The sequence below is a fragment of the Miscanthus floridulus genome, chromosome 8 (genome assembly GCF_019320115.1).
Source record: "Miscanthus floridulus cultivar M001 chromosome 8, ASM1932011v1, whole genome shotgun sequence".
Lineage (NCBI taxonomy): Eukaryota > Viridiplantae > Streptophyta > Magnoliopsida > Poales > Poaceae > Miscanthus > Miscanthus floridulus.
In genome coordinates this window covers 104,093,934-104,120,523 of record NC_089587.1, presented here as the reverse complement: position 1 = coordinate 104,120,523, position 26,590 = coordinate 104,093,934, and the positions used below count along the sequence as shown (strand labels likewise).

General features: G+C 40.0%; 2 protein-coding genes across 5 annotated transcripts in view; both read right to left on the bottom strand.

Moving 5' to 3' along the window:
- Nucleotides 1-2,546: 2,546 nt before the first annotated feature.
- On the bottom strand, nt 2,547-5,003 carry LOC136469667 (uncharacterized; the record flags this gene model as incomplete). Its single annotated transcript, XM_066467768.1, has 4 exons — nt 4,921-5,003; nt 4,312-4,846; nt 3,773-3,937; nt 2,547-3,395 (listed from the first exon to the last, which is right to left on the bottom strand). Coding segments are annotated over exons 1-4 (1,632 nt in total), but the record flags the coding sequence as incomplete, so codon positions are not given.
- A 14,635-nt stretch (nt 5,004-19,638) lies between these two features.
- Nucleotides 19,639-26,590, bottom strand: part of LOC136477111 (small ribosomal subunit protein uS4y-like) — a 41,362-nt gene continuing 34,410 nt past the window's right edge. Inside the window, exons 1-5 of one of the 4 annotated variants that reach the window (XM_066475139.1) lie at nt 22,945-22,955; nt 21,022-21,080; nt 20,801-20,893; nt 20,580-20,705; nt 19,639-20,245 (exon numbers count right to left, since the gene is read on the bottom strand). In XM_066475139.1, coding sequence (XP_066331236.1) covers nt 20,168-20,245; nt 20,580-20,705; nt 20,801-20,893; nt 21,022-21,080; nt 22,945-22,948 — 360 coding nt within the window. In that variant the 5' untranslated portion in view covers nt 22,949-22,955 and the 3' untranslated portion in view covers nt 19,639-20,167. Of the gene's footprint in view, nt 20,246-20,579; nt 20,706-20,800; nt 20,894-20,985; nt 21,217-22,944; nt 22,995-23,644; nt 23,718-26,590 lie in introns of those variants that run through there. The other 3 variants (XM_066475140.1, XM_066475141.1, XM_066475142.1) reach the window with 3 other exon arrangements.

Here is a 26,590-nt window from a genome sequence, read left to right as displayed (position 1 = left end):
TTTATCAGTAGCTTATCTCATTTTGCGATGTAGATGCATGTGTAACTTTATATGTTGGACTTTATTATGATTTTATGTCATTTTTAGCTCAAAATCACATGATGATTTGCATATATGTTTGGATAAACAAAAGTTAAATTAGTTCATCAAAATGACTTGATAGTTTAGTATTGCTAGTATATGTAGTACATTTCATGGTTTAGTTAGATAAATGAATATTTTTATTTTTATTTAATATATTACTTTAGAAATGAGAAATTTACAATAGTTTGCAAAAATAAGTATAGAAAGTAACTTGATATGGTGGATTTGATTATGATTTCTATGTCATTTTTAGCTCAAAATCACATGATGATTTACAATAGTAAAATCACTTGATAGTTTGATATTTTACTATTATACATAGTACATATTTCATGGTTTAGTTAGATAAATAAATGAGAAAATTTCTTATTTGGCCCTGGTTTAAAGTTGTCTTTCTTCCTTGGTCCTGAAACAAAATTTCTTACCCATTTGGCCTCACTCGAAGTTTCGTTTTCTAATATGACCTTACCGTCATCTCCTGCCTCTAACACTGTTAAGTGGCACATAAAATGACCAAACTGCCCCTGAGACATTTAGAGCTCTAGTTCTTTCAGTATAAAGAGAACCAAACTGTAGTAAGCGTTGTGCTATGAAATAATCAGAGTGACGATACTTACTGCTATAAATGCATCACATCAAAATGGGATCCCCATCAAAATATACTAAATCATGTCAACTTGATCATAGCACACAATTTAAACAAGTTCATCATCCTAAAAATTTAAAAGGGGCACAGAGCACATAGTTCAACATAGTATTCGACACATACATCATTTTCACACATCAGTTTCACAGTGCACTAGTTCGACGCATACATCAAGTTTATATTAAAAGCGACATTGCAGGCACATGAAAGTCACAAACTGAGCCTCCTTTTACTTCTTGTGCTCATTGCAGGGCTAACAGGATTACATATTTTGCTTCTTGTGCCCATCGCAGGGCTATCAAGTATCAGTGGCTTTATGGCAATGTCTTTAGCTATATTCTTCCGCTTTGTCTTTGTCTTAGCCTTGGCCTTCATAGTTTTAGATGTTGGTGCTGCACCACTTGTAAGCTCCGTAGATGGTTCAGGTTGATTTGAGCCTTTTTTGGACCTGCAAAAATGCATGTAATGGGGCATTCATTTTAGTTAAACTTGGAGAGATATACTGTATAGAACTAACAGCTTATTGATTAATCTCTAAAAACTATGACAAAATCAAATCTGCTCATAAGCCATTTTTTATGCGAATTTCCATGCATTTGATAAGAAATATGTTCTCATTGTGTACAAAATTGACATCTTAGTAAATCAGCAAGAACATGTTGTTTGTCATTTTTGCCTGCTCACTGCATTTCGCTTTCTAGAGAAAAGTTAGCTTGGGAGTGGCAGCTAGGCTTGTTAGGTTCTACTATGTACTTGATCAACATATTGAAGTGAGTCTTGCTATGTGCTACAGATGTTTCCTTTCAGATTTTGGAGTTTCTATGACTCAGATTAGTGAGCAGAAGATAGTTTTAAGCTATATATAAGCAAGGTAAATTTGCTTCAAGGGACAAGGGTAGCTCGATGCTCTGCTGAAAACTAGAAAGCTCGATGCTCTGTCTTTCTGTGTCTGTGTCTGTGCTGCACTGATCTATGAAAGTGAAATCTGCTGAAAACAAAAAGAAAGCTGCTATGCCAGCGAAACCAATAGAAATCAGTAGCAGTACCTTGCTGATCCTGCAGATTCAGTCGTGCCTTGTTTGGACTTTTTCTTAGATGCAGGCTCAATGCTTTGGCTACCTCCTACAAATTCAGATTTTAGTAATCGAAAAGTTGAGCAAAAAAATTGTACAAATAAGAATCATACCCTGCTGATCCTGCAGATTCAGTCGTGCCTTGTTTGGACTTTTTCCTAGCTGCAGGCTCAATGCTTTGGCTCCTCCTACAAATTCAGATTTTAGTAATCGAAAAGTTGAGAAAAAAATTTGTACAAATAAGAATCATACCCTGCTGATCCTGCAGATTCAGAAGCGCTACGCTTGCCTTTTTTCTTAGTTTCTGGTTCCACGCTAAGGCTATGGTAAATATAAATGAAGTTACATTCAAAGCATGTTTTCATATAATGATGAACACAAGATTTTCAGTTAACCTTGCTGGAAAAGACATGGATCGTGTTGTTGTTTCATCATCCATCGGCACAATGCTAGGATTGAGATGCTGCCTTCTTCTTCTTCTTTGGTTCCCTACAAGTGAAAATATTAAGTCAGGGCCACTTATCTTTAAATTTCCTCTCTTCTATGGTACTGAACATATATACCGACTTTTATTACCTCAGTGCTGCTAGAGCTTTCTTGTCTTCTGGATTACCCTTTTTACATGTATGCCAGTGATGCCCAACCTCCAAACAAATAGGACACTTATGCTGTCTTTTTTTCTTGTTCTTGTCAGTGCATCCTTTGAACCTTTGGTTCCTTCGCCTACCAGAAGTGGGTTTTAAGAGTGGAGGATACATGAAAAATTCATGTGTTGCTTTAGGCCATTGAGTCTTGTCAGGCATAGCTGGGATTAATTGAGCATATGCTACTCTAAATTTGTCAACAGAGTAATAAGGGTCCACATAGTTATCTAGAGCTGCATTGCTAAGTGATGTAATAAATGCTATGGCATGTCTACATGGAATTCCAGAAACCTGCCATTGCCTACAAGAACATGTTCTATCAAGCAAGTTTACCACAAACCGAAAGCCACTACCCCCCAATGTAGTAACTTCTCCCACTTCCTCTGAGCATTCCTTAACTTCCAACTCCAACTCCCTGCTCTGTTCATTCAATTTCTTAATTATATGTGGGAGAATCAAGCCATCTAGCTTCCTTGAGATTTTTCTTCTTTGGTTCCATTTGCTCATCAGCAATTGCCTAATCTTGTCCAAGAAATCATCCAAATTCAGGGACTTGTGTTCCTTAATCCAATTATTGAAGCTCTCAGCTAAGTTGTTGGTTACATAGTCTACCTTTGATCTAGTGGAGAACTGACTCCTAGTCCACAACCTACTATGGCATTTCCTTAGGTATGCGGTTGCGGCTGGTTTTTCTTTCTCCATTGCAAGCCAATGCTTCTCAAATACATAGGGGTTCCATGAGTAAGCTGCTGCCCAAAGATGGTCATCAAACACTTTTCCATGGAACTTCTTCTTAAAGTTGGTCACTAAGTGAAACATGCATTCCCTATGTTCTACTTGTGGAAACACCTCTTTTACACCATTCATGATTGCCTGCCCTGCATCAGTACATATGGCTAAACTGTTTGGTGAACCAATAGCATCTTTGAGCAATTGCATAAACCAGATCTAGTTATCATTAGTTTCAGAATCAAAAACCCCAAAAGCTACTGGATACAACCAATTATGGCCATCAACACCCTGAAGCACTAGCCAATTGTCCCTTGTACTTGCCTAGTTAAGAATGTACTGTCTATAGCTAGATATGGCCTGCAACCAGAAAGGAACCCCTCTATGCAAGGTTTCAAAGCAAAGAATAGGCCTTCTAAATCTGAATTTTCTCATTAACTGTGTGATGATCAATAATTACCATACTACCTAGGACAACATTGCTCAACTGCTGACTTAAACCTAAATAGATTATCAAAGCTGCTGTCCCAATTACCATAAAGCTGATTTAGTGCTAGCTCCATACCCTTATACACTCTCATATAGTGAATGTGTACCTTGTGGTGCTCTTTTAGTTTCTTCTGCAGTGCTTTTGCTCCCAAAGTTGCATCATCAATGAGCCAGTCCTTCACCTTCTCACATATCCAATGCTTCGTAGCATTCACTACCTTCTTTTTTCTTCTCGTGCTAGAACATGTATGCTGAAATGAATTCTTTTTTACCTGAAATGAAATGTTGTAGTTAGAAACATTTAAACAATAAGATGGCAAAGTGTACACAATGGTAGGATTATTACCATTATAGTCTGCTTGTCTTTTGTTGTTGAAGCATGTATCCTCCACGAACATTTGTCTTCATTTTTCCTTGAACAAATACCTGTGAATCTTTTTGGTGCACTTTTCACAGTTCTATATTCAAACTCATTTTTATTGCATGTTGAGATAATGCCAATTTAAAAGTTGCCATGTTGGGATATGTTGTGCCTTCTGTCATTGGAGGGTCTTCTTTATCATATTCTGTGTCTAGGACATGACCTTTCTCATTGTCGTCTCCTACTAAATCCTCAGCCTCCTCTATTTCAGACTCCGACTCAGACCCTGACTTTCCCTAACTCAGACCCTGACTCAACTTCATCCTCATCATCTTCTACTAGAACATATTGCTTATCCTTGTCTTTGGCAGAATAAACAACTAGGTCCAAACCATGTACAGGTTCATTGTACATACCCTCATCATCTACACCAACATGTTCATTCTCTGGTTGTGGATTTCGTAGATAAGCATCGTCACTATCCCACTCAGTGATAGGATGGTATTGCTCAGAAGGATCACAATATGCTATGAACATGTCCACAACCTTTGTATTCATGTGTCTCTCAAACATTAACATCAAGTCTTGGTCTGTTTTAACTTCTGGAAAGCTTTTCAAAATGTGGTCATGATATTGAAGATGAGCAACTTCCATGTAACCAGGTGGATATTGCTCTATGATTGATTGAATTAAGTCCTTTAAATTTGTTCTGTCACTATCCACAATTTTCTCAAAACAAAAACATCTCAGATCCTTCCTAGTTTTCTTTGGATTACCAAGATGTTTAAAGTTCAGCATAAAAGTGGATTTAGGATCCATCCTGTGAGCAAAGTAATTGTAAACTTAAGTCATTTATACAAACACACAAATTAGAGTCAGTGATTGTTAACTCACCCTTCAAGCCAATCTGCTTGTACTGCAGATGCACCACCTCCTCCAATGTCTAGGTCCTCGTCTGCACCTCCGTCGGGCTCCATTCAACTCGTGCTGGCGTCGTAGGCCACTGGCACACAGAGAGCCGAAGTCCAGGCCAGCTTCACCAAGAGGTGGAAGAAAAACGACGGACGGAGCAAACACACGAGATCGGGAATGCAGCCGGTCAACCTACAATCGGGAAAAGTTAGTGGAAAAAAAGAGGGAACTTCTGTATTTGAGGAACTCATGGCTGGCAGTGTTAGATGCGAGGGGAAGGGAGCGCGAAAATTGAACAGAAACCGAGCTCAGCGAGGGGACGGAGGTAGAGGGAGAGACGAACCGTGGCGAGACAGCTGCGCGCGCGGCCGCCGGCGACGACTATGCGACGGGAGTGGAGGTCGCCACTGTCTCCAGGCCGTCGCGCACCCTGGCCGCCGCGACCCCAGGAAGCCACGCGCCCTGGTCGCCTCGAGCCCAGGCCGCCGCGCGCCCTCGCCTCCGCGAGCCTAGGCCACCGCGCGCCCTCGCCTCCATGAGCCCAGGCCGCCGCGCGCCCTCGCCTCCGCGAGCCCAGGCCGCCACGCGCCCTTGCCTTCGCCCGTCCAGCCGCCTGCTGAGCCTGCGCGCCCTAGCCGCCGCCCTGCAGTACCTGATGAGATGGTGGGTTAGGGTTCTTTTTGTTTCAGAAGAGAGCGGACTCGAGGGACAGAGACGAGACCGAGAGGTCTGAGATAGAAGAGAAAGAGAGACACGGTTCAGTTAGGGGTATTTCTGTCTGTTCAATAAAAACTGACGACTCGACGATGGCAAACTTCAACAGATCTCACGGTAAGACTAGATTGGAAAACAAAATTTCGAGTGAGGCCAAATAGGTAAGAAATTTTATTTTAAGGCCATGAAAGAAAGATAACTTTAAACCAGGGCCAAATAAGAAATTTTCTCTAAATAAATAATTTTAGTTTTGTTTAAATATATTATTTTAGAAAATGTGAAATTTACACTAGTTTGCAAAAATAAGTATAGAAAGTAGATGACAAATGGTACCGGATCCTCGGCCTCTCGTTCGGTTGCGAAACGACTGAGGCCAGAACTCCCTCTCATTATCTGCGGCAAGTGTAAGCAGAAGATTGTGATGGAGTACCGAGTCAAGAGACAGGGACCCAACAAGGGTCGTGTTTTCTACAAGTGCCGAGATCGTGATGTGAGTTTCTTACGCATTTGATTATTATGGCTAATTGACCTGCTTTTCTTGAATATTTTTGACTAAATATTTTTTAGCTTTAATTTCAGTGGGAGGGCAATGGATGCAATGGTTGGTACTGGGAGGAAGATTATGCTACATACGTGCAGAATTCGAGTGCGCTTGAGGTAGCGGCTGCTGATGATGAGGCAGTGAGCCAGCAGGAGAAGCTTATTGATATTCAACAGACGAATGATTTGTCTATTTTAGTTGCGTACGATCATGAAATAATTATGTTACTGAAGTGCATTGTAGTTTTAGTTTGTTTAGTGATAGTTGGGATTGCTTACGTTGTAGCCAGGCTTAGTTAATTAATCAACCATGTGTGTGTCATCTATGTTGTGTAATAAAATACTTAATTATGTTCAAGGTTTTCATAATTTGTCATGTAATGCAGATTATGTCATGCCATTGGATGTACAATGTCGATCGCCGCTCCCAAGACTTTATTGAGGGCGTGCACTATTTCTTAGGTGTGGCTGAGGCAAATAACCGGGATGGTTTCATGTGCTGTCCATGTGCCCTATGTAAGAATTTAAAGGAATATTCAAGCTCAATGAGTCTTCATTCACATTTGCTTAAGTCAGGTTTCATGTCAAACTATATATGTTGGACTAAGCATGGAGAAAGAGGGGTCATGATGGAAGAAGGTGAAGGAGAAGATTTAGACATTGATGACATTATTACTCAGTATGGTGCCTTTGATGATACTACAATGGGGGGAGATGAAGAAGAGGTAGCGGCAAAAGATGATCTCGGTGATGCTCTTGGCGACGCCATTCGTGATGCACAACAAGAATGCGAAAGTGAAAAAGAGAAAGTTAAGTTCGAGCGCATGCTTGAGGGTCATAGGAAGTTGCTATACCCGACGGCCGAAGAGGGGCAAAAAAAACTGGGTACAACACTGGAATTGCTACAGTGGAAGACAAAGAATGGTGTATCCGATAAGGCATTTGGGAATTTATTGAACCTCATAAAGAAGATGCTTCCGAAGCTAAATGAATTGCCCACCACTACGTACGAAGCAAAAAAGGTTGTCTGCCCTTTGGGATTAAAAATCCAGAAGATACATGCATGTCCTAATGACTGCATCCTCTACCATGGCAATGAATACGAAAATTTGGATGAATGCCCGGTATGTAAAGCAGCGCGGTATAAGATCAGGCGCGATGATCCTGGTGACGTCGAGGGTGAATAACGTCCTAGAAAGAAAATCCCTATCAAGGTTATGTGGTATGCTCCTATAATACCACGCTTAAAATGTTTGTTCAGAAATAAAGACTATGCAAAGTTGTTGCGGTGGCATAAAGAAGACCGTAAGGTAGACAATATGCTGAGACACCCAGCTGATGGGTCCCAGTGGAGAGCGATAGAAAAGGAATTTCCAGGGTTTGCAAATGAGGCTAGAAACTTAAGGTTCGCCTTAAGTACAGATGGTATGAATCCTTTTGGGGAGCAGAGCACTAGTCATAGCACTTGGCTAGTTACTCTATATATCTACAATCTTCCTCCATGGTTATGTATGAAGTGGAAGTTCATTATGATGCCGATCCTCATCCAAGATCCGAGGCAACCTGGCAACGACATTGATGTCTATCTGAAGCCATTAGTTGAAGAACTTCTAGTTTTATGGAACAAACTAGGTGTACATGTCTGGGATGAGTACAAATAAGAACACTTTGACCTACGAGCAATGTTGTTCGTAACAATCAATAATTGGCCTGCTTTAAGTAATCTTTCAGGTCAGACAAACAAAGTATATAATACATGCACACATTGTTTTGATGACCTTGACAGTATATATTTGAAAAGATGTCGAAAGGTCATGTACCTTGGCCATCGTCGACTCCCTCCTTTGAATCACCAAGTAAGAAAGAAAGGGAAGCATTTTAAAGGTAAGCCAGACCACCGGAAGAAGCCTCATAACCGAACCAGGGAAGATGTACTTCCAATGGTCAAGGATGTGAAAGTAGTATTTGAAAAGGGACAAGGCAGCAAATCTGTTCCCAAAGATGCTAAGGGACACGCACCCATGTGGAAGAAGAAGTCTATCTTTTGGGAGCTACCCTATTGGCAAGTCCTAGAGGTCCGCAACGCAATCGACGTGATGCACCTGACAAAGAATCTTTGTGTGAACCTGTTAGGATTCATGGGTGTGTATGGGAAGCCAAAGGATTCACTTGAAGCACGCCAAGACTTGCAGGGCATGAAAGAATGAGACAACCTTCATCCAGAGAAGACAGATGTTGGACGTCATTACTTAAGTCCTGCTAGCTACACGCTCAGCAAAGAAGAGAGGGACATCATGTTTGAATGTCTAAGCAGCATCAAGGTCCCATCGGGATTCTCCTCCAATATAAAGGGTATAATAAATGTGCTAGAGAAGAAATTCCTAAACTTAAAGTCCCACGACTGCCACGTGCTTATGACGCAATTGCTTCTAGTTGCTTTAAGAGGAATTCTACCTCCACATGTACGTCTAGCCATCGTGAAGCTATGTGCATTCCTCAATGCAATTTCTTAGAAGGCAATCAATCCAGTGGAACTAGCTACTCTACAGAATGATGTGGTTCAATGTCTTGTCAGCTTTGAGTTGGTGTTCCCTCCATCCTTCTTTAATATCATGACACACCTCCTAGTTCATTTGGTGAAGGAGATTAGTATTCTTGGACCTGTGTTCTTACATAACATGTTCCCCTTCGAGAGGTTTATGGGAGTCTTGAAGAAATATGTGAAAGTCTGTTCTAAGCCTGAAGGAAGCATCGCCCAGGGCTATGGAATAGAGGAGGTCATTGAGTTATGTGTTGACTTTATTCCTGACCTTGCCCCGATTGGCGTTCCCGAATCACGACACAAGGGGAGACTCAGTGGTAAAGGAACTTTAGGGAAGAAAACATATATCGGCATGGAAGATGATTATTTCAATAAAGCACACTACACAGTTCTTTAGAACTCGTCATTGGTGCATCCGTACATCGAGATACATAAGGAGTTCTTACGATCCAAGTTTATAGGGAAGACTGAAGCTTGGATTAGGCGTCAGCACATGGAAAGTTTCAGTGGTTGGTTGCGAAAAGAATGTCAAGGCGATGACAATATTGATGAGCAACTGTATTTGTTGGCTAGGCAACCATCGTGGCATATCCTAACGTACCAAGGGTATGAGATAAATGGAAATACATTTTACACAGTTGCCTAAGATAAAAGGAGCACCAATCAAAATAGTAGTGTTCGCATAGATGGCACAGATCCAAATGGGAATATACAAACATATTATGGCCACATAGAAGAGATATGGGAACTAGACTACGCACCTAATTTTAAAGTCCCTTTGTTCCGGTGCCAATGGGTGAAGCTGACCGGAGGAGGGGTAACAGTCGACAAAGAGTATGGAATAACAACAGTGGACCTCAACAATATTGAGTACAAAGACGAACCATTCGTCCTTGCTGCCGATGTGAGTCAGGTGTTCTATGTGAAAGACATGTCTATAAAATCAAAGAGAGGAAAAAATGAAGACATCAACTCAATGATCAATGAGCCAAAGCGCCACATAGTTCTTTCTAGGAAAATAAATATAGTGGGAATTGAAGACAAGTCAGACATGTCAGAAGATTATGAAAGAAATGTCCGAATTCCACCCTTCATAGTGAAGAAAGATCCAAGCATCATGTTAAATGATGAAGACACTCCATGGTTCAACAAAAATTTCCTGTCATTTTGGTCAAAAACCGAGAAAAAATTGAAACATTGACGTTACAATAATGTGATAATAAATTTCCTATCGAATAATATTAGTTTTATTAATTTTAAGTTACAAATATATTTTTGCATTAACAAAATACTTAGTATTAGTAACATTTATATTCTATATTCATAAAAGAAATTAAAAACTTTAGGTTACAAAATTTTCCTATTTACAATAAATAATTAGTTAATCAATAGTATTTTTTAAAATAAATATTGCAAAGTATTGAAGTTGCTATAGAATTAATTGATTAACCTAGTATTAAACAAGGAGAACAAAATCAAAATCCCAGGCCTTTCCAATTACTCTGGCGGGCTGCCAAAATTTTTAGGCCTTCAGTCCCGGCCCAGGCTAGGAACCGGGACTAAAGGGTGGGCGGAATTGCCCGCCCAAAAATACCTTTAGTCCCGGCTGTTAACACAAACCGGGACTAAAGCTCCTTTAGTCCCGGCTGGTAAGTCGAGCCGGGACTAAAGGGTTGGACCTTTAGTCCTGGTTCGGCTTACCAGCCGGGACTAAAGGAGCTCTAGTCCCAGTTGGTGTTACCAGCTGGGACTAAAGGGTCCCGGCCTATATATATCGAACGGTTCCTGTTCTATTCATCTTCTACTTTTCGATCTATACGTCGATCTCGTCTCTGCCGCGCCCAGCCGTCGAGCTCGTCTCTGCCGCGCCGCCATCGTCGTCTACCCCCACCCGGCTGAAAGGTCCTAATATAGCTAGAGGGGGGTGAATAGCCTATTTAAAAATCTACAAATCAACTAGAGCAATTTGATTAGTATGACAAATAGCGTAATGCAAACTTGCTCTAGCTCTACAAGGGTTGCAAGCCACCTATCCAACAATTCTAGTTACAATGATTACTTAGGCACCCAAACTTGCTATGTAACTACTCACTAAGAGCTCTCAATCTTGCTACTCTAAAGAGATCAACTAGATGAATGACAATAATAAAGCAAGCTCTCAATTCTAATTACACTAAAGAGCTTGTATCAACTAGTTTGCAAGAATGTAAATAGGTGAGTAGGGTGATTATACCGCCGTATAGAGGATGAACCAATCATAAGATGAAGATTAAGCCAATCACCGGGAGAATGCAAATGACAAGAGACAACCAATTTTTCTCCCGAGGTTCACGTGCTTGCCAACACGCTAGTCCCCGTTGTGTCGACCAACACTTGGTGGTTCGGCGGCTAAGAGGTGTTTCATAAACCTCATCCACACGATAGGACACCGCAAGAACCGACCCACAAGTGAGGTAACTCAATGAGACGAGCAATTTACTAGAGTTACCTTTCGGCGCTCCGCCGGGGAAGGTACAACTCCCCTCACAATCACCGGAGATGGCCACGAACAATCACCAACTCGTGCCAATCCTCCACCGCTGCTCCAACCATCTAGGTGGTGGCAACCACCAAGAGTAACAAGCGAAATCAGCAGCGCAACACGAATACCAAGTGCCTCTAGATGCAATCACTCAAGCAATGCACTTGGATTCTCTCCCAATCTCACAAAGATGATGAATCAATGATGGAGATGAGTGGGAGGATTTTGGCTAAGCTCACAAGGTTTCTATGTCAATAAAAATGTGCAAGAGTATCCCTTGAGCCGGCCATGGGGCTATAAATAGAGCCCCCATCAAATAGAGCCGTTATACCCCTTCACTGGGCAAATCACGGGCCGACCGGACGCTGCAGTCCAACTGACCGGACGCAGCACCGGACGCTCCGGTCATGAATACCGGACACGTCTGGTCGGCATACCGGACATGTCCGGTAGCCCCAGACTGCCACGTGTCCGGTTCAACTCATCATAGCCGTTGCCGTGCATACTGCCGATGACCGGACGCTCACATCAGACGCAGACACTCAATTGACCGGATGCTCCACCGTCGAGTCCGATCGAGTCCAGTAAGCCACCAGGGCCGACCGGACGTGTCAGGTAGAGACTGACCGATGCTGAGCCTCAGCGTCTGGTCGAGTATAGTAAGCACCCATGGACGACCGGACACGTCCGGTCACACCGGACCGGATGCTGCCAGCGTCCGATCGACTTCACTGCGGAACACTATTTTTCTGAGTCATACCGGACGTGTCCGGTGTGGCGACCGGACGCGTCCGGTTGCGGAGTCTGCCGCCGAATACCAGACGTGTCCGGTCACTCTGTAACCAGCACGAGTACCTCCTCTTCGACTCTATCTTTTTCACCCTTGCTCAAATGTGCCAACCACCAAGTGTATCACCATGTGCACATGTGTTAGCATATTTTCACAAACATTTTCAAGGGTGTTAGCACTCCACTAGATCCTAAATGCATATGCAATGAATTAGAGCATCTAGTGGCACTTTGATAACCGTATTTCGATACGAGTTTCACCCCTCTTAATAGTACGGCTATCAATCCTAAATGTGATCACACTCGCTAAGTGTCTTGATCACCAAAACAAAATGGCTCCTATATTTTATACCTTTGCCTTGAGCCTTTTATTTTTCTCTTTCTTCTTTTCCAAGTTTAAGCATTTGACCATCACCATGCCATCACCATTGTCATGATCTTCACCATTGCTTCATCACTTGGAGTAGTGCTACCTATCTCATAATCATCTTGATAAACTACGTTAGCACTTAGGGTTTCATCAATTAACCAAAATCAAACTAGAGCTTTCAATCTCCCCCTTTTTGGTAATTGATGACAACCCTTATACAAAGATATGAATTAAAGTTTATTTGAATCCATGTTGCTTGCCCAAGCATATTTACCATGTGTAAAGGATATGGACAAATTTCATGAACTCCAAATGGTAGCAATTGCCCCCCCTATATATGTGCTAAGAGTTTGGATTGTAGCTTGCACATATGCTTAGATAGAAAATATAGGAGACAATTTCTACCAAATGATGCTAAGGTGTAAGAGATGGACCTTTGAAGCGTGATACCAATCGGAGTGCACCAATATACCATCCTTAGCACCATTAGTAACTAGACATATACAAGAACTAGAATACCCCGTGAGATCAACATTACATGCAAGGGTCTAGTTTCCATAGAATGAACATAAGTCTAGTTACTTAGCCTATGCATGCTAATTTTTCATTTCAACATTCAAACCTACAACTAGCATACACCACACAAGCATGGATATTTGAAATTAAAACTTATGCCATGCAAGGAAACATATGTAATGCTCATTCAAATGCACCATACAAGTTTATGAGCTTGCTCCCCCTATTTGTATGCTTAAAATTTTAATTGATCCCCTTCTTTTGTCATATATTATCTCTCCCCCTTTGTTTCACTATCTTTGTACACTATTTCTCCCCTTTTGTCATCAATGACCACAAAGGCTTAAAGTATAGATAGGGGTGACCTCAAATTATAGATATGTTGGGGTGAAACCATGTGAAATGAGGATCATTTTCCCAATTTGTTCAATCTAGAGTACTTGCAAAAGTTATTTAACTCGGTTTGATCCAAGGACAAGCTTCTTCACACCTCCAAATAAGGGTTATCTTGTACCATGTTGAGTTAAACACTTATAGCTCATTTTCTAAATCAAACACTAGGTTTACAAGCCCACAAACATGTCATATGCTACCACTAGATCATTTCAAACATACAAGCAATAGTGGTACCATACAAGCATCAAGTTCATTTAATCTTCATGAATGAGCCTATTTAAATGTGAAATATGCCTAGATGCACTAATCATGTCCTTAGCAAGGATGTATGCCATGCCAATCAACTTTTACCTTGGATTGCTCGAAGGAGAGGCATGTCAAATAATGGGGGTGCATCAACACATATTGGAGAAGTTAAGTATATTCAATTCATTCCTTAGCTTGCAAAATCTCTTCTCATCAAGTGGCTTGGTAAATATGTCGGCAAGTTGATCTTCGGTGCCCACACTCTCTATGCAAATGTCCCCTTTTTGTTGGTGATCTCTTATTAAGTGATGACGAACATCTATATGCTTTGTTCTTGGGTGTTGAACCGGGTTGTTGGTGAGCTTTACGACACTTTCATTGTCACATAGCAATGACACTTGCTTGAACTTGATTCCAAAGTAACTCAAGGTAGCCTTCATCCAAAGTAATTGAGCACAACTACCAGGCGATATGTACTCCGCTTTGGTGGTTGAAAGTGCTACACTATTTTGCTTCTTTGATGACCAAGATACAAGTGATCTTCCCAATAGTTGATATGTGCCTGATGTGCTTTTTCTCTCAACTTTGCATCCAGTATAATCGGAATCCGAATATCCAATCAAGTCAAATCTTGCTCCTTTGGGATACCATAATCCAACATGTTGTGTATGCTTCAAGTACCTCAATATTCTCTTAGTTGCCTTCAAATGACTTTCTCTTGGCGAGACTTGAAATCTAGCATACATGCATACACTAAACATCACATCCGGTCTTGATGCGGTCACATAGAGTAGGCTTCCAATCATAGACCGATACATCTTTTGATCCACCATGTTGTCACTAGCATCACTATCCAAGCTTCCACTTGTCCCCATTGGTGTACTAATAGCTTTACTCTCATCCATTTCAAACTTCTTGAGCATGTCCTTGATATACTTGCCTTGACTCACAAATGTGCTATTCTTCATTTGCTTGATTTGAAGACCAAGGAAGTAACTAAGTTCTCCAATCATAGACATCTCAAACTCACTTGCCATCATCTTGCCAAACTCTTCACAAAATTCTTGATTTGTTGACCCAAAGATGATATCATCAACATAGATTTGCATTACAAATAAGTCTTTCCCAAGCTTCTTGGTGAAGATAGTGGTGTCAACCTTTCCCATCTTGAATCCCTTAGAGAGTAGGAAATCCCTCAATCTCTCATACCATGCTCTTGGTGCTTGTTTCAATCCATACAAAGCCTTTCTCAACTTGTCAATATGGTTGGGTTTCTTTTCATCTTCAAAACCGGGAGGTTGCTCAACATACACAAGCTCATTGATGTACCCATTGAGAAATGCACTCTTCACATCCATTTGATACAACTTGATGTTGTGGGCACATGCATAAGCTAGCAAGATCCTAATTGCTTCCAATCTTGCAACCGGGGCATATGTTTCTCCAAAGTCAAGACCTTCAATTTGAGTGTAACCTTGAGCCACTAATCTTGCTTTGTTCCTTATTACTACCCCATCTTGATCTTGCTTGTTTTGAAAGACCCACTTAGTTCCAATCACATTATGATCCTTAGGCCTCTCAACTAAATCCCATACTTGGTTTCTTGTGAAGTTGTTTAGCTCTTCATGCATAGCATTGATCCAATCAACATCCCTCAAAGCTTCATCTATCTTCTTAGGTTCAATAGATGACACAAATGAGAAATGCTCACAAAATGAAGTCAATCTTGATCTTGTTTGCACACCTCTTGAAATATCACCAATGATAGTGTCCAATGGATGATCTCTTGCAACGTTGGTTGGTTGAAGCACTTGCACTTGATTGCTTGCATTAGATTGATTACTTGGTTGAGATGATGAACTAGCCATTTGTTGATCTTGCACATTCCCATCACTAGTGCTTGCTTGGATTTGATCATGAGAACCACTAGCTTGCATATTTGAGTTAGAGATCACTTGATTCTTGCATCTTCAATATCAATTACCTCTCTAGGCCTTAACTCACCAATGTCCATGTTCTTCATTGCATTGACCAATTGAGTGCCTCTTACATCATCTAGATTCTCATCTTCCTCTTGGGAACCATTTGTTTCATCAAACTCCACATCATGAACCTCCTCAAGAGTACCACTAGCCAAATTCCAAACTCTAAGCCTTGCTAGTAGTAGAGTAACCAAGTAAGAAACCTTTATCACATTTCTTTTCAAACTTGCTCAATCTAGTGCCTTTCTTCAATATATAGCATTTACAACCAAAAACCCAAAAGTATGCTATGTTGGGCTTTCTTCCATTCAATAGCTCATAAGGTATCTTTTCCATCATGGGGTGACAATAGAGTCAGTTGCTATAGTAGCAAGCCGTGTTGATTGCTTCGGCCCAAAATGAATGACTCACATTGTACTCACTCAACATTGATCTTGCCATGTCAATCAAAGTTCTATTCTTCCTTTCAACTAAGCCATTTGATTGAGGAGTGTACTTGGCTGAGAATTGATGTCTAATTCCAAATTCATCACACAACTCATCAATTCTAGTGTTCTTGAACTCACTTCCATTGTCACTTCTAACTTTCTTGATGGTTGTTTCAAACTCATTGTGAATGCCCTTGACAAATAATTTGAATGTTGCAAACACATCACTCTTATCAACGAGAAAGAACACCCATATGTATCTAGTGAAATCATCTACAATCACAAATCCATATTTGTTTCCACCAATGCTAGTGTATGTGGTTGGTCCAAACAAGTCCATGTGCATCAACTCAAATGCCTTAGAAGTGCTCATCATGCTCTTCTTAGGATGTGTATTACCAACTTGCTTTCCTGCTTGACATGCACTACATAGTTTGTCCTTCTCAAAAGTGACATCTTTTAAGCCTCTAACTAAGTCATGCTTAATCAATTTGTTCAATTGTTTCATTCCAACATGACCAAGCCTTCTATGCCATAACCAACCCATGCTAGACTTAGTGATCAAACATGTTGACAATTGAGCTTCTCTAGCATTGAAATCAACTAAGTATAGATTCTCATATCTAAATCCTTTGAATATCAAGTTAGAACTATCTACACTTATGATCTCTACATCATCCACACCAAATATGCACTTAAAACCAAGATCACACAATCGAGCTATCGACAATAGGTTGAAGTTCAAGCTCTCTACTAGTAGCACATTGGAAATGCTCAAGTCATTGGATATTGCAATCTTACCAAGTCCTTTGACCTTGCCTTTGCCATTGTTACCAAATGTGATACTATCAATCCTATTGCTCTTGCTTTCATTGATTGAATTGAACATTCTTGGATCACCGGTCATGTATTGTGTGCACCCACTATCAAGTACCCAATGCCTTCCTTCAGCTTTATAATTTACCTACAAAAGAAGATCAATTCTTTTTAGGTACCTAAACTTGCTTGGGTCCTTGTAGGTTAGTCACCAAGGTCTTTGGTACCCAAATGGCCTTCTTCTTTGGGCCAATAATTGGTGTACCAATGAACTTAGCCTTCACACCATTGGCACCCTTATAAAGCATGTAACAAGAATCAAACTTGATTGAGGATACATTAGGTAGCTTGCTCTTGTTAGTCTTGCAATTTTGCTCTATATGCCCAACTTGCTTGCATCTATTGCAAAACCGACCATTATCCTTCACAAAGCTAGCTTTGAGAGTGACAAAGGCCACCTTGCCTTTCTTGGGGGTATAGCCTAATCCCTCTTTGTTGAGAGAAAACCTTTGGCTACCCAAGCACTTTAGCAAGCGGGCATCTCCACCATAGACATTGCCTAAGGCACGAGTGAGCTCATTCACCTCCTTCTTGAGGTTCTCATTTTCCACCATTAGTGATGTATCATTCATAGGTGGAGTAGTAATGATTGTGCTACAACAAGTGTTAGTAGGAGCAACAATAATGGGTTCATGAAAAGATTCATCAATAAGATCACATGTTAGTCCCACATCATATGTTATGATCACTTGCTCCTTCTTGGCTTCCTCCACTTTGACTTGCTCAATAAGAGAGGAGTGAGCTTTTTCAAGCTTAGAGTGAGCTTTACCAAGCTTCTCATGGGCTTCCATTAGCCTCTCATGAGTGGCATTGAGCTCATCAAGGGATTGCTCAAGGAATTTGACTTTCTTGTTCAATTCCTTGCACTCCTTTCTCTTCATCTCAAAGCAAGTATGCACTTGCTCACACATGTCCATGAGCTCCTTCTTAGAGTACTCATCATCATCATCATCACTCCTACAAGCATCACTTTCACATTCATCATCATCACTCACATCATATTTTACCTTGGTAGGTTTTGCCATGAGACACGTCGATGGAGTGTCGAAGATGGAGGGCTTGTTGTTGATGGCAATGCTTGCTAGTGCTCTCTTGATAGATTTCTTGTCATCATCACTAGAGCTATCACTATCCAAAGAGCCATCACTATCCCATGTGACCACATAGCCTCCACCTTTCTTCTTTTTTTGGAAGGTCATTCTCTTCTCCTTCTCCTTCTTTTTTTTCTTATCCTCCTTGTGCTTCTTCTTCTCATCCTCATCATTGTCACTATTGTATGGACAATTTGCTACTACATGATCGGGACTTTTGCAATTGTAGCATCTTCTCACATACTCTTTCTTCTTTGTGTGATCTCTTCTCTTTCTTGCACCATAGCCCTTCTTCTTCATAAACTTACCCATCTTGCGCACAAAGAGAGCCATAGCTTCATCATCAATATCACTAAGATCATCATCACTTGATTCTTTCTTGGACTTGCCCTTGTTCTTTGATGATGATGAGCTAGCCTTGAATACTATTCTTTTCTTCTTCTTGTCTTCTTCTTCCTTCTTGTCATCCTTGTCATCCCTCTCCCTTTCCACACAGTATGTCTCTTGTGTCATGACATCACCTAGTACTTGGTTGGGGGTAATATCCTTCAATCCTCCTCTTATGATTAGCAATCTTAACATCTCAAATCTTGGAGGTAGGCACATCAAGAACCGATGAGAGACGTCATCATCCTTGATCTTCTCTTCCAAAGCCTTCAAGTCATTGATAATTACTTGCAATCGATGGAATATCTCCGAAATGCTCTCATCTTCATTCATCTTGAAGCTTGTTAATTTGTCCTTGAGGATATACAACTTGGCACTCTTCACCGCCGGTGTGCCCTCATATGTTTCCTCCAATCTTGTCCACACCTCATTTGCTCTTTCACAATCCTTGATTTGCTCAAACACTTTGGAATCAATGGCATTGTTATGGTGTTGAGGGCCATTGTGTTGCATTACTTGTTGGTCTTATCTTGGTTGGTGGGATTGTCGGGATCAATGATAGCATAATCATTTTTGGTCACTTCCCATACTTGATCATTGATTGAACCAAGATACATCCTCATCTTTCTCTTCCAATAATCATAGCATGTGCCATCAAAGAACGGTGGTTTGCCCCCCACATGGTTGAACACAACTTGAGCCATAATTCACTACTAGGGATGTGTACATCAATGATGCTCTTCTTTCGTCACTGAAGACTCCAAAATCATCACATATATTATTTTATGACAAATTTATGACGATATGGTATTCGTCATTGAATGCGCGTCATATTTTACCTATCGTGACGAAACGTCTATTTTCGTCATAGATGTGCATTTGTTCTATGACGAAATGGCCATCGTCATAGAAGTGTATTCTTTCTATGACGATCTATTTTCGTCATTGATATAGCCCCTTTTTCGTCATGACTTGCCGTCTGTTAGGCGGCCAGACGACGTCTGCCACGCTGGCAGCTGACGTGTCTTGTCCACATGGCGCGTCCACATTGCAGGTGACGTGTCCGACCACGTGGCAGCTAACGTGGCCAATGATGTGGATAGCCCACGTGTCCAATTTTTATTGGGCCACAAGGCTTGCTGTGATAGGTTCTCATTTTCGTCACTGAAGTAAATAGAAATTCATCACAGAATCAATTACCAAATCATCACAGAAAGGTCAGATAATTCATCATAAGTGCACATGCTGATTTCATTATAGAATGTAAATAATACTGGAATGACCAAAAGCTTCCATAAATTAACAGATCCAGTATTCCAATGACCAACAACTTAATCAACAATTCTAAACTCGGTTCACATTACTCACTAGACATCATATTTGAACTACTAGTTTCATCTCAGTTCACATTAACATCATAGGAAATAATAAAAAGTTACCAACCACCAGCAACATAAGTTACTACATAAACAAAATCACCAGCAGACCCCTTGCTTAATGAACCAGCCGCTACGAGCAACGCTCATGTCGAAGAAGCATTGTTGATGGCCAAGATACGCTTGAGCAGTGCATTGTTCTCCTCCATTGCCTTGTTGCTTATCTCTGTCAGCTTCTTGTACTCCTCCATCTCCTTTTGTGTCCTCGCCAGCTTTTCCTCAGCTTCTTCACTTCTCTTCCTGAGTTCATCGATTTCACCTTGTACAACAACCGTAGCTTCAGCTGCTAGTTGCTCCCGAAGCTCACTTTCATTTGATGATGATGATTTGGAGGATGGCACTGGTTTGATGCCAAAACTCTTCAGGAAAAGGTTTGAGCTGTTCTGGGAGAGCACCTAGGACACAACCTGCACACTGGACACTGCTGTCTCACCTTCAGCAACAGGTTCTGTCCTCAAAGCTTCCATATTTGACTGAAACAGCAATGACCCATCATTAGTTGATACTTATTGCATTAATTTGAGGAGGAAATATTACACAAGATGTATTTTAAAAAATAAAAACCTATGCTGCATTGACAGAAACTGATGCCAAATAGGTATGCAATCATGAGTCATTTATTTATTGTCAGGTAACTGAATACAAGTAGAAGTCAACAACATAGGATTATTATTTAGCAAGTATGTCTAGCTATATTGGATTATGACTAGTTTTGAGCAAAAGACAGAATACAAAATGTTTGAAACAAGACATATTATCCAATTAATGAATAGTTGTTGGCACAGCGAAACAGATGTCATGACTTACAATTGCTTCTCTTGCTAGTTCAGTCAGACCATGTTTGGAGCTGGTATGGCAGGTCTTGAAGGCCTCCACCGCATCAAGTTCTTCATTTTGTTCTGTGCTTGGTTCTGCATTGTTTTTCTTCTTCTTCTGTTTCATAGATAACCAATTACAGCAAAGTTTTCTCAGATGAAATGCAAAATAAGTTGTTTAGTGCAAATATGTACAGGGTACTCTTTACTTACATATGCATGTAAGTGTGCCACATAGCTGCGAGAACCCGTAGCTTGATGATACTTGACTTTACGGCGATTCTGCTTGTTCTTTTCACTTGATTCCTACAAGATAATGAACATGTCAGATAAGATCATAGGTTTAAAATGAGAAGATCCTTTGGAAACTGATTGAGAAAGAATATATGACAAGATACCTATTCATCGGTTCATGCGGCAGAGGAGCGCCTCACCCTCAAAGATACGGCGTGGGTTCTTCTCATCCAGGGTGAGCAGCTCCCTGGCTGCATTTCTGATACGGCTCAGGGCATACTGCACGCACCACAGCTCACGCTTGCAGCGTAGACCATACTCACCAACCAGCTTCAGCTCAGCATCTAAGCGCTCCTTCTCATATGGACGCCTTGGCTTCTTGAAAGTCTTCCCATCTGCAACATGCAACAACATAAGCTACTGATAGCACTACAAAATTAGCTTTGGAAAATAACTGAGAGTGGTATCGGTAACAACTAACCTGTCACTATCAGTGAATGAAAGATTTCTATCCAACTTTCTAGTATTGAAAACACAGCTAGAGCCTATACTAAATGGTGCAAATAACCAGTTTCAGGTTGACTGGTTGAGCAATAACGAAAATTGCGACAACTGTGTATGGACATTGTCTGATACTATTTGCTTTTAAAGAGTACTAAACTAGTACAAAGCTTGGTATTTTGAATTCTGATCCAGCACAATTTCACCCCTATATACAGATTTGAAACCACATTCATGCCCGCACAATCAGTTCACCTAAGGGCAATCCACCATACTTTGGGCTAGAAGTTAACTGTAGTTAACTGTAGGGGCGGCTCTAGAGCCTCTGTAGGGGCGGCTGCGCCAGCCGCCCTTCCCAGGGTGTTCCTACAGAGGGTGCCTCTGTAGGGGCGGTTTCCTGACCGCCCCTGCAGTGCCCTCTATAGGGGCGGCTGGTGTTTTCAGCCACCCCTACAGTGCCCTTCGTAGGGGTGGCTGGTAATATCAGCCGCCTCTGTAGTGGACTTCTATAAGGGCGGCTGTATCACCAGCCGCCCCTGCTATGTGTATTTGTAAGGGCGGTTCAATCAAGAACCGCCCCTACAGTGGATTTTCCAGCAAAAAAATAAATAATTTAAATTCAAATGCGTAATATTGTGCTTCAGTATATCCACCAAATCATCTGTGTTTTTTGGTATGATACTATACAATCACAGTGTGTGCAGGTTTGCTAGAGAAAGGCATTGGCTTTTTAAAAATCTAGCAGGCTATTAGTTCAATCAAATCAGGAAATAGTAGTCTTGATTTCTTGTTAGCCTAATGTACAGAAATAGCAGTCTACATGCTTCAGTTCTAATTTGATACTAATTCAAACTGAATATGGACTACAATAATGAGAGCTGATCTGCCCAATAAAAAAATACCCTTGAAACTTAATATGGACTACAATAATTGAGTACTAATGCAAACCTACTACAATTAAGACATTTTTTGAACAAAGAATGCCAGTTCAAGGCAAACCTGACTTGTGTAAAGCGAACAAAGAAGGGCAGTTCAAGGCAAACCTGACTTGTGTAATGTGAACAAAGAAGGGCAGTTCAAGGTTTATAATTGGCTAACAGTGTCTTATTCAGTACAGCAGTTTGGAGAGGTTCACTAGATGCAATTAAAAGCTTTAAGGCTGCTGTTTCAGATGTACTGATGATCAGGAAATTGTATTAGAGCACTCCAGTTTTTTTTAGTAAAGAACATGATTACCTAGTAATCAACGAGTTAAATGGTTTCTAGTGCTGCCACATGTAAATTATTACATGCACATTTGTACAAACAGACGGTAAAGATTCTGAATCACAATCACTTGCTGTGTAATAGTAGCTGATTTATAAATTATTATAGGCACATTTGTAAATTAGCTGAATCAAGACTGTAAGCAAAGAATGCTTACAGACTTATAGTTTACTAGTTGTGTAGTAGTAGCAGTTTATAATTACTGGCACATTCATACAATGATTCTAAATCAGAATCAATAGTTAAGGTTTCAGGCAAATATAATGAAGTACTGAAAAGGGGCAGAACAGAGGATTAAGTGTGCAGGTTCACATTGATCGAATAGAAAACAACAATCAAATAGAAAGGGAACTGACCCATTCTCAATTTTTCGACAGGGTCTCCATGTCCATGCTTGCTTCCTCCACTGCACATATGAGCATGAATAAGTAGAATTGTCAATTCTCTTGGCAATAGCAAGAAAACGGATTGTTATCCGACTAAACAAATTTCTTTAGATACTAGGTCCACGTTCTCTAAGTCTTATTATAATAGCACAAGAACACATAAGGACATGTGCATAAGGAACAAACTAGCTGATGTACTGAAAAACAAGTAAACATGCAGGATAGTGTGACATGCAGAATCACATATATGTGTGCAATGTTTCAGAACATCAAAACTGATCAAAACTACATAACTAGTGCTTGAGCTATGGCTCAGTTAAATATTTAATACATTAGTAAAATATATAGGTACTACTAGTAGTAGATTTACTTTTTATTTATAAACTATTATAGACACATGCGTACAATGATTCTGTATCACAAATATTTAAATTTCCACAAGATTGGTGAGATGCAACAAAAATGAAATTTATCCAATATGAGAAATATTGGCTGCGACCAAGAATTATTTCCATCATGTTTATCTAATGCAGTCAGAAATTATGCGCAATTGGACGATGAGCAATCTAACGTTTTGCACCCACTTTTTCCAACACAATATAATTCAAGTATTCAATAAATCGGATAGCAAATAGCAACTGAATGTAGGGACTACACATGTTTTCTGTACCTTTTTACAACATATGTCATGATGTGCCTGTGCTTGCCGTCACCTAGTGTAGCGCCACTCTATCAGTCTGGCTCTGCATCAGAACAAAGCATGTTTTTAATATTATCGAATCTAAAGCAAAGTAACCTGAAGCAGGGCGTCACCACAAGTAACCTGGGTGCAGAGATAGGCAACGCGTGTAAGAAATCCTCAAGCCCAAGCACATCAGCGTATAGCCCTGCAGAGGAACCAACTGAAAGGAGCAGCTAGCATGAGATGGACCAGGGTAGGCGGGCAAAGGCAAGCAGCGCACTTTGTGGTTGCTGGGCAAGGGGCATCGCCAGCTTTGGAATGAGCAGCGGCCTGCCTCACCGCTGAGAGACGCATCGACGTCAGGAGGAAGGTCGGTGGCGCCACGACTCGAGTCGCATCGCATGGACGAGCATTAGCAGGGTTGCGCCGCCGCCAGATCTGCCGTGCCCCCGGCCGGAATAGATACTCCACTACCTGAATCTCTGCACTTGTCGGTGAGAATCGCAGCGCTCTGGCCGGATCTGGCCCTAGCTGACTGGAAGACAGAGGGGGCGACGGTGGGACGGCAAGCGCTTGGCTAGGGTGGGGTGCTACTGCCTGCCTCCTCCATGCGCCATGCCCCAGCCTCGACCTGCTCCAATGGGGTGGGAGTGGAGCGCACTGGCCTGGATTAGGTGTGGTGTGTTGCGCCAGGCAGCCACGACCGCGATGGTCAGGTGGGGTGAGGGAGGCGGCGGCTGATGGTTTGGTGTAGTTGAGCAGCGACGTGTCGCCGGGGGCTGAAACCCTAGTCGCCCCTATTCGCCTCCGGGGCCGATGCAGTGGAAGGAGGGGAGGGGAAGGGAATGACCCTCAATCTTTTATTTTCACTGTAGGGGCAGCTGAGGTTATAAGCCGCCCCTACAATTGAATTTTTTTTCAAAATTCTAAATTAAAATGAATTATTCACATGTAAATAATAAATAATACAATACAAAAATTTATAATTTTTTATAGATATATTTACATATACAATAACTAAAACAACTACAACAGTTTAAAATTACAAAATTGAACCTTTAAAAATGAGAAAAAATTAAATTTTAAAAAATTAAAATCAAAATTATTAAAATAATTTTGAGACACCAAATAATCTCAAATAAAAATTTGATAAATATCAAAGTTGTAGAGGTCATTAAGATCTACAACTTTTATTTTGGTCATCTTATCATTTGACAAAATTTAAACCTTTCAAATTTTAAATTTTAAAAAATGACAAGTTCGAACCAAAATTTGAGACCCAAAATGATTTCAACATAAAAGTGATGAATACCAAAGTTGTTCAACTTATTATTATCTACAACTTTTATTTTGGTCATCTTGTCATTTGACAAAATTTGAACCTTTCAAATTTGAAATTTTGAAAAACGACAAGTTCAAACCAAAATTTGAGACCTAAATTGATTTCAACATAAAAAGTGATGAATACCAAAGTTGTTCAACTCATGAATATCTACAACTTTTATTTTGGTCATTTCTTCATTTGACAAAATTTGAACCTTTCAAATTTGAAATTTTGAAAAATGACAAGTTAGAACTAAAATTTGAGACCCAAATTGATTTCAACATAAAAAGTGATGAATACCAAAGTTGTTCAACTCATGAACATCTACAACTTTTATTTCGGTCATTTCTTCATTTGATAAATTCTTAGCACACATTGTTCACTAATCTTACACATGTCTCATATAGTTTATAAAACCTTATGAGAGATGTGTCATATTTGTGAACAATATCATTACCACTTTATCTTATTAAGAAATAACCAATACAAAAGTTGTAGATCTTGATGAGTTATTCAACTTTGGTATTTATCATTTTTTTAGCTGAAATTATTTAGGGTACCAAAATCTTGTCTGAAAGTTGCATTTTTTTTAAATTCAAAATTTAAATTGTTCAAACTTTTCATATGTATATATTGACAAAACAAACAAAATAAATTGATAGAGAATGATTTTAGAAAATTTTAGGAAAAAAAATCATCAGATTTGGAGTTAGTACGAAGAAGAAAAACTAGTTACAAAGTTGACCCACAGATTAAAAAAGAAATCACACTGTTTACTATGATCATGTAAGTATCATCTAGAACAGTGTAATTTCTCTTTTTAATCTGTGGGTAAATTTTGTAACTAGTTGTTCTCCCTTGTACTAACTCCAAATGTGATGGTTTTTTTCTAAAAATTTCTAAAATCATGATTCAGTATTTAAGTTTGATCAAACTTGGATGTGACAATGTTTTACGCATTTAAAAATTTGAAATTTGAAATTTGACAAGTTCAAACCAAATTTTCAAACCCTAAATGATTTCATATGCAAAAGTGATGAATACAAAAGTTGTTCAACTCATCAAGATATATAACTTTTATTTTGGTCATCTTGTCATTTGACAAAATTTGAACCTTTCAAATTTGAAATTTTAAAAAATGACAAGTTCGAACCAAAATTTGAGACCCAAAATGATTTCAACATAAAAAGTGATGAATACCAAAGTTGTTCAACTTATTAATATCTACAACTTTTATTTTAGTCATCTTGTCATTTGACAAAATTTGAACCTTTCAAATTGGAATTTTTGAAAAACAACAAGTTCGAACCAAAATTTGAGACCCAAAATGATTTCAACATAAAAAGTGATGAATACCAAAGTTGTTCAACTAATTAATATCTACAACTTTTATTTTAGTCATCTTGTCATTTGACAAAATTGGAACCTTTCAAATTTGAAATTTTAAAAAACGACAAGTTCGAACCAAAATTTGAGACCCAAATTGATTTCAACATAAAAAGCGATGAATACCAAAGTTGTTCAACTCATGAATATATACAACTTTTATTTTGGTCATTTCTTCATTTGACAAATTCTTAGCATACATTGTTCACTAATCTTACACATGT